Consider the following 9,035-nt stretch of genomic DNA (forward strand, 5'->3'; position numbering starts at 1 on the left):
TAGCATGCCTGATGTGCAGAAACAGGCCCATTTTGGCCCTATAAATAGCGCCATCAATCACCACATAATGCAGGATTTAATCATCTTAATTGCTGATGTAAATTGCAGTGTTAGTGTTTCTTTGCATACTATGATATTTTTTTCAACAAATGATCAGAAATATATTACAGTAAAATACTATCATTGTAAAATTTAATGAAATACAGTAACCAATTATTTGGAGCAAACTGTCATCACTCAAATGTGCGTAAGAATGCTCTTGAGTGTGCGTGGATTTTGTTCTTATCTAAGAACAAATCCAAGATGAGAAAACATTAGTGAATGTCAGAATCTTCCGTAAAAAGTGCGTAAGTGGGGTTTAAGAACACATTACTTCATAAGAACGGTTGGTAAATGAGACCCATTGTTGTTGCTGTCATAAGTGTCCCTAAGCAGTTATTTTGGTTAGAAATGGTTGTTGAAACCAAGCCATTAATTTTTTTGAAAACTGTGCGGGCCTGAAAAGAATAGGCAATGTTTTACCGCATTATTTTCATTTTAGCAACCAGCCTTTCATTTTAGCATTTTTGCCATTAGGGTAGGCTATCATGCAGGCTGTCGCCTCGATGCCCATTAACTGTGCCATTTAGCCTACTGTCAATTAGAACATTAGAGAGCAGCTTAAGCGATAAAGCACACCTACCCGTGTCTTGCTTACTACCAGTGCGTCCTCGCCAAGGGAAGTAGACTGCACTTGCCCCCGCCGTCACCACCCCGTTGCATTGCGCGTACCTCGCACAGGGAGAGGACCGGATATCTATCTTTCAGAACATCTTTCCATACCTTCGCCAGAGGCTGAGTCGTCAGTGTCCACAGGCGTCTGCACTACAGGAAAGGAATCCGGTCCAGTGACTCCACTGACTATAACGAAGTTTTATCTACTAGGCTAATATCGCACCTGAATATGATGGAGTTCCCTACCCTGTCCGCAGCTGATTTTGCCGACCTGTATTCTGTGATCCCTTTCAATGCCACATTGTCTGAGGATTCAACAGGGCTGCCATCAAGAGGCAATGACACCGAGAAGGGTTCTTCGAAGGACACCAAAAGTATTATAATTGCAGTATCTATAACGGCTCTTTACTCTATTATATGCGTTGTTGGACTGCTTGGAAACATCCTCGTTATGTATGGAGTAGTGAGGTAAGAAAGCCTATCTACTGTAGCTCTTTTGGGGACCCTAATGGAAATAATGGATACAAGCAGTCTTAAAATGTCAATTTTTTACTGTAAAGTGATTGCATTTTTTTGTTGAATATCACCACAAGTAAACTGATATAGTTTTATTATATGATTAGAGGCATTTGCATCCTCCAGCTAACTCACATGATTTGGGATAGCTATATAGGGCCACAGGTTCATAGTGAGAGATGGAGACAACCAACCCACCACACTCATGCCCTACCATCCACCAAGCTCTAGCATCAAGCAGTTAAATTGCAGTAGTGGAAAAAGTACTCAATTGTCATATTTGAATAAAAGCAAAGATACCTTAATAGAAAATGACTTAATTAAAAGTGAAAGTCGGCCAGTGAATACTACTTGAGTAAAAGCCTAAAAGTATCAGTTTTTAAATTTACTTAAGTACAGTGGTGGAAAGATTACTCAATTGCCACACTTGAGTAAAAGTAAAAAGTAAAAGTAAATGCGATACATCAAATTCCTTATATTAAGCAAACCAGATGGCACAATTTACTTGTTATTAAAATGCATGGACAGCCAGGGGCACACTCCAACACTCAGACATAATTTACAAGCACAGTATTTGAGTTTAGTGAGTTCGCCAGATCAGAGGCAGTTGGGATGACAATGCGTTATATGAATAGTTGTGTGAATTGGACCATATTGCTGTCCTACCTGAGCATTCGAGTACTTTTGGCTGTCAGGGAAAATGTATGGGAAAATGTATGGGAATAAAATAAAATAAATGTATGGGAGTGAAAGTAAAAGTTGTCAAAAATATAAATAGTAAGGTACAGATACTCCCAAAAACTACTTAAGTAGTACTTTAAAGTAGTTTTACTTAATTACTTTACAACACTGTTAAATTGTAAAGTGCTAGCTGGCTGTAAGTGACACAAAGACATGTAGGAACGATTTAAATGAAACTCATTTACATAAAACATTTATATAACAAATTCACAAGCAAAAATTGTCAATGTCTTGTCAATCTCATCATAAATGTTTAATACATTATGTTTAATACATTATAATGTAGCCAACTGAACTTATGTTGCTTTTATGTGACGCTTATTACATGATTGGCTGTGTTATGTACTTTAAGTGTGTGTGAAGATATTGTGAATTGTTGCAGAATATTATGTCAAGTTGCAAAATGTGAACTGTGATTTTTTGGTCTTAAAGATACAGTAGCCTATGAAGCTGGTACTGTACTCTCTATAGAACTCAGCTTTGATTTGAAGTATTGACTTATCTTCTGGCTGCACCAGGGCCTTGAATAAACAGTACCAAAGTTCTAATCACCAAATTCAAGACTGTAGAGTAAACTTGGCTGAGATAAGATGGAGTTTCTGGTTTGGCCAGAGGAGGCAATTAATCAGTGTATCAGTATGATGACATGGGCTGAGTCTGAAAACATAATTCCGAACGTTTTAATCCTTGCTTCCTCCATCCTTGTATCCTCAAATCCACGTTAAGAGGAATTGAGGAAACAAGGATGCAGGAACGAGGAAGCAAGGATTTGATGGCTAGTAACGTTTTCAGACACAGCCCATATCTTCATCCCCCTACCACCAATGGTGTGTATTCATGGATGCCAAGGGAAGCCAGCATTCCCCCAAAAAATATTATAAAAAAATATTGATCTTTCGTCTCTCTGTGTTTCATAAATGCTGAATGTATCTCACCGGAGAAAGCATCCATGCGAACGAAACAGCGCCCCTCTGTCTCAGTATGTGTAGCTTATCTATCTCATGCTGTCTGGTCAGAAAGCATATGGCATTGTTGCCGCCCGTAGCATTGAATGCAAGGGCAGAATTTAGCCTCCCTTGATAAAAAACTAATAAAATAATAGCCAATCAGCATTGAGCTAAACTGAGTAAGCTCAGCTGTGAAGGGTCCTGGCGCACCAAAAAAAAGTGTCAAGGGAAGCCAGTTTGGATTTGGCTTCAGACCAATCACATCACAAGCCAAACATAATTATTGACAGAAAAAAACTTGAATTGTTGCATCTTGTTGTGTTGTTGTACTCTGGTGGCTAGCTAGCTAGCTAAAATCGTCCCTTTCCTAAATTAGCCATGGATGGAGATAGGGATTTGGACATGTGGTTTTCCTTCAATCTCTGTAGTGGCCAACATGTTTTTTCTACTTGCACGCACACACACATACCACACACACACACACACACACACACACACACACACACACACACACACACACACACACACACACACACACACACACACACACACACACACACACACACACACACACACACACACACACACACACACACAGAAATCAGTGCCACTGACAGCCACATCATATTTAGCTTACGTTGATTGGACTAAATAATGTTTTGTATCTTTTAGTTGTCACTTTATTAAAACTAAGCATAGGTGGTTGGATGATGTTGAAATGTTGAAGTTGAAATGGTGCAGTGGAGGCAGCGCCTGTTTTCTTTGCGACTTGCGGTAACTCTCCGTGGTTCTAAATCAATAGTTGTTTAGTAGTCTGAAAATGATGGAAACGTTACCGATTTTTTTCTTGAGTGGATGGTCAGGTCTAGAACATAATCACAAATCATTTGTAGACTGCAATTTGACCACAATAATATGTGACTAAAACATGATCATTTCAAACCTTGCTTACATTTGTGTACGATCAAGTGTCTCTCTATTATGCGTGGGAATACTTGGGAACAGATTTTTAAAATTAAAATCACTTGGAGCTGATTTCCTGGTGTTTTTACAGTCTTTTATGTCCAACAATGAAAATTCAAAAGTCATTTTGCTCAGAAAGCTTGGGGGGGGGGCAAATAAAACAACCGCCAGTTGGAGAACCCTGCTGTAGGTCATGTAACTGTTTATTACATGCAATATGTTTTGTGGACTTCACCGGACAGATATTCCTCTCCAGTTTTGTAATGAAACAAATGTGTGGTTGCACTGTGTCTTCTTATTGTCTCGACCTTAGGCCTATATATCACGGTGTCAAGGCATGTGAACTAACAGGTTATAGAGCAAACAACGCAATTATCACAATACATAGGTTGTAATATGGCTTTTTTTTCCTGGATTGGCTTCCCCGGTGATTTAACCATGCACCGCTAGCCTACCACCTTTCCCACCAAAACTACTTGAATAAAACAGGTTCAAGTCCTCAGTAGTTTGCCTTGACAGAGATAGTATGATAAAATATCCTGATATTATGAAATTATGATGTCATTTCCTGTGGAAAGTCAAAGTGGAGTAACTAAGAAGATGTTAAGTTGGGTGCGTTGGTGTGACGGATATCACACCGTGTTGATTAGATAATTGGGAAGCACTTCCCCCTCATCACAAATCTGACTCATCAAACTCATTTCAAAGGAACTCTGACTGACAACTATCAATTTCAAATGTTAATCTGTCATTTAATCCATGCTAAACTCAGAAAAGTGTCAATACTGCATTTTAATGGTGACTCACTCAATGTCACTCACTTTGATCCACTTTCTTTCATTAACATTACAGTCAGGGGAGTATAATGGGTGGGATCTGCCCGCCTGGGGAACCAGATGCATGTACTCTAAGCAATGTCTCTCTCTGAAGGTTGGACTCGATATGATAACCAATAAGCTGATGCTTTCAGGTGAAGCCAGACAGAACACAAGACATTAAACAAAGACCAAAAATCTCCATACAGCTAAACTGGCAAGGCCTCAAGCACAGCATACAGTATTAAAGCTCCATATTGAAACTCCATAATAATACATTCTCAGTGCAAATACAACACAGTCATCAACAGTAGATTGAAAAGGCTAAATCAAGGTCTCACGCTAAGTGTATCTGTAATGAATGCATTAGCACAGTAAGAGAGGATTGGCAGTTTTTATTGTTCTTTGAACCAGACTCACGACCACAAAAGAGAGTGCTCTATTATCCAATATCTGGGTCAATTACTCCTCAGTGCAATACAGACACCTTGCCTTCTGAGACCCTGGATCTGCAGTATTTGCCAAGCTAATAAACAACATTGCCCTCTCTCTGTCCAGATACACCAAAATGAAGACAGCCACTAACATCTACATCTTCAACTTGGCCCTGGCCGATGCTTTGGCTACCAGCACTCTGCCCTTCCAGAGTGCCAAGTACCTGATGAACACCTGGCCCTTCGGCGAGTTTCTGTGTAAAGTGATCCTCGCCATCGACTACTACAACATGTTCACCAGTATCTTCACCCTGACCATGATGAGCGTGGACCGCTACATCGCTGTGTGCCACCCGGTCAGGGCCCTGGACTTTAGAACACCCGCCAAGGCCAAGATGATCAACGTGTGCATCTGGATCCTCTCCTCTGCCTTCGGAGTGCCCATCATGGTCATGGCGGTTACCAAGGTGACAGACAAAGGTGAGCAGTCCATATGAGCTGTACCGTATGTGCTCCAGACACCAACATCCACATATCCATATGCTAACCATTTGATTGTTTATCCCTCAGGCAATACAGGGTGCATGCTGCAGTTCCCTCAGCCAGACTGGTACTGGGACACGGTGACTAAGATCTGCGTGTTCATCTTTGCCTTCGTGGTGCCAGTCCTGGTTATCACCATCTGCTACGGCCTGATGATTCTCCGCCTGAAGAGTGTCCGTCTGCTCTCCGGCTCCAAGGAGAAAGATCGGAATATGCGGCGCATTACCCGCATGGTCCTGGTGGTGGTGGCGGCATTCATAATTTGCTGGACGCCCATCCACATCTTTATCATCCTCAGGACCATGGTGCAGATTGACAGCATGAACCCCTACGTAATCGCCAGCTGGCACCTGTGCATTGCGCTGGGCTACATGAACAGCAGCCTCAACCCCCTGCTTTACGCCTTCCTAGACGAGAACTTCAAGAGGTGCTTCAGGGATTTCTGCCTGCCTTTCCGCTCCAACATGGACCAGAGCAGCTTCTCCAGAGCCCGCAACTCCACGCGGGAGCCCACCACCGTGTGTGCTCCGAGAGAGTTGGTGAGGAAGCCTGTATGACTAGGAATGGAGCAGCGGCCTGGAGACTCCCGCTCACGGACAGTCCAGGACGACTTACAGACTGATGTCACACAGTTCTCCACAGAGTTCTGACAGTAGCTCTGGCTTTAGACCTACAGTACTACTGGCAAAACCCACTGCAATGCTAAGTCTGTCAACATCACCATTTCCCACTAAATCTTGTGCATTATGATTGTTTCAGTGTTGAGAGGCAGAGTCACAGAAACGATCACTTTGGGTTATGATGTTGTTCAGCTCAGGCCTCCTGCATAGGAGTTGGGCCATGGACTGGAGGCAGAATCCTCCAGGGGAAAAGGTCATGCCAGGTGACTATTCTGTAATATGTATTTTCAGACAGAGTAAGTTAAATTGCAAGGTAAACAGTGTAAATAATGAAAATAATGAGAAAATATTGTATTGAATAGTTAAAGATGTTAAGTGAACCAGTTCCGACTGACATTTTGGTGTACAAAGCGCTCTGTGAATGCTATAGGGTCCTGTGCCTTATAATGCCAGAAAGCCCCCTCTGTCTGCTCTCCCCTTTCACTCTCTTAGCAGGGCTGACATGAAGTGTCAGCTTTCACACCCTACATTTGCATAGGGCGTGATGTCACATTTTCTGGCCTATCCAGACAAAAACTCGATTTACTCTTCCTCTAACCTAACATAGCAGGCATAAGTTCCCACATCCGGTTTTCAGTGGAAAAGGAAGCTAGGTTGAAATAGCTTTATCCCTGAAAACCAGATACATCCGGTTGTTGGCAACTCTGCTAAGAGTTATTTTCCTCTGAGTGAGTGAGCCCAGCCTGTGAGACGGCATATGAATGGTAACAATCTAGTGGATCTAGCAATTGTGGTTTCATCTCGCTGTGATATTCACAGCTGGATTTAGAGCTCTCAACATGAAAAAATACGAAATAATTTCATAGAATTGAAACAATAACAGTCAGAGGCAGGTATTTACAAAGTTGGGCCAATGCAGTTTCTTCATTATGATGCATTTACATGACATTTCATCATTCTATGGCAGCCATGTTAGCTCCCCATTAACATTACATGGGGAATATTTAAACAAAGCTATGTAACTGAATGTCTAGAATTAGAACAATATTCAAAATTCTAAAACTTGGCCTAACTCTCAGAATATATGGCTCTAATACCACTTTCTCTTGGTCACAGATGGCCAAAATGACTTTGTGCTTAAAGTTGAAGTTGTAACGAGTCTGCACACATTTGAATGGTGTCTCTGCGTCACTCAGTGGACGTTTAGGAGAAAATTCTCTGTTGGCAGTTATATGAAATAGTGTCAATAGTGTACTGTCAGTATGATCATATATATTTTACAGTTATAACAAATGTGAAATCTTACAGTAAGTCCTTTATAACTTGATTGTTACTATATTTAGAAATAATTTCAGTGATTTCAAGCCCTTTTGCTCCACTTTTGTTGAATAGGAAAAATATATATGATTTTTCATATTTTCACAATATTTATACTATGTATTTGCACTTGTGTCCTCAAAAGTGAGTATACACCAGACCTTTTTAAAACTATGCAACATTACCAGTTATTGTTTATGGCCATCTCATGAAAAATAATTACGTGTGGGTATGTCTATTTAGGCGAAAATCAAAATGTTGCCCTATCATCCATGCTAGTCACATTTTTTAGGTAACATTTCGTATGAACTCAGCAATATTGTTCGACGGTCGTGTCATACAATAAATACAAGAGATTTGAGGAAATTGACTTAAAACACAGGACTGCAGCCGGTGTATGAGAGAGCCGAGCTGATTGAGTCTGACAGCATGGATTCACTGTCACACCACTGCACAGCTGACACATGGTGTTTAGCCTCCAGCTGTCACTCTGCCTTTTCACCACTAAAAACCGCACTGTACACAACAAACTTAAGCTTTGGTCAGAAGAACTTTAAGGTGAGTGGAGTGGCACTGACATTCTGTTTTCTTTAAAGGGAGAAGGATTTAATTGCTTCAGACTCGATTTATTGAATTAATGAGCAAGGAGTCTTTTCAGACTTTGGCCAAAAAACAATGGCATTGAAAATGGCAGTGAAATGGCAGTGTTTCTCAGCACTCAAAGCTTCTCTTCTGATCAGTCTTTTCACTCATGAACACATGACCAGAACTCCTGAACTGTGAATTATGATAAACACCTGCTGCAGAAACTTGAGCAAGAACAAACAAACAACAAACAGTAGCAGCTCCTCCTGAAAAAGTGGAAACTCCCCCAGTTTGTGTAATTTCTTCTTTGTCAGGGCTTTCTCTTTTGACTGTGAAGTTTGACGTTTTTGTTTTGAAGGTTCATGTTTTTGTTGTTGTATTTATTAAGTGATACTGTAAAGGATTGTGTGGTAATGTGCTGTCAAGGTAGCTTAAAGCTTCAACTGTAAAATATTACTGTATACAAATCCTCTATCTATACTCTACTTGTGATGGTATTGTTGCATAATGACCAATATGCTACCACCCACTGGGCACAGACATCAGTTCAACCACTGGCGTAGCACACCCCTGGAGGTCGGGCCCCCCAGATAGCATATGAACACTTCATAAACCATGATTTTTATTTATTTTTTATTACAGGAAATTATTTTTAAAACTGCAAAATCTTCTCTGGCAATAATGGATATTAACTGAAAAATGATCGTATGTAGTTTCTTGCTATAGCCCTCTGTGACTTTAAAGAATATTTCTCTCAAAACTTTGCTTCCTACAAGATGTGTCCGGAGATTTGGTTAACTCCGTCAGATTTGTCTAAAATCCTAAATTAATCAGGAATGA

General features: G+C 40.7%; 1 protein-coding gene across 2 annotated transcripts; it reads left to right on the forward strand.

Annotated features, from left to right (window-relative positions):
• Positions 1-844: 844 nt before the first annotated feature.
• Positions 845-7,198, forward strand: LOC121585422 (delta-type opioid receptor-like). 2 transcript variants are annotated; one of them, XM_041901769.2, is made up of 4 exons: positions 1,151-1,182; positions 5,255-5,610; positions 5,701-6,191; positions 6,607-7,198. In XM_041901769.2, exons 1-4 carry the CDS (start codon positions 1,166-1,168, stop codon positions 6,649-6,651), a joined length of 909 nt encoding a protein of 302 aa, XP_041757703.1. In that variant the 5' UTR covers positions 1,151-1,165; the 3' UTR covers positions 6,652-7,198. The 2 variants fall into 2 exon arrangements, with proteins under 2 accessions (XP_041757704.1, XP_041757703.1); XM_041901770.2 differs by lacking the exon at positions 6,607-7,198 and having other exon boundaries at positions 845-1,182; positions 5,701-6,230.
• The last annotated feature ends 1,837 nt before the right edge of the window (positions 7,199-9,035 follow it).

The sequence above is a fragment of the Coregonus clupeaformis genome, chromosome 17, assembly GCF_020615455.1.
Source record: "Coregonus clupeaformis isolate EN_2021a chromosome 17, ASM2061545v1, whole genome shotgun sequence".
NCBI lineage: Eukaryota > Metazoa > Chordata > Actinopteri > Salmoniformes > Salmonidae > Coregonus > Coregonus clupeaformis.

Coding starts and splice junctions, on each gene's coding strand:
- LOC121585422 (XM_041901770.2), top strand. CDS start 944: ATGATGGAGTTCCCTACCCTGTCCGCAGCTGATTTTGCCGACCTGTAT. Junction 1,183..5,254: donor GTTATGTATGGAGTAGTGAG/GTAAGAAAGCCT, acceptor CTCTCTGTCCAG/ATACACCAAAATGAAGACAG. Junction 5,611..5,700: donor TACCAAGGTGACAGACAAAG/GTGAGCAGTCCA, acceptor TTTATCCCTCAG/GCAATACAGGGTGCATGCTG.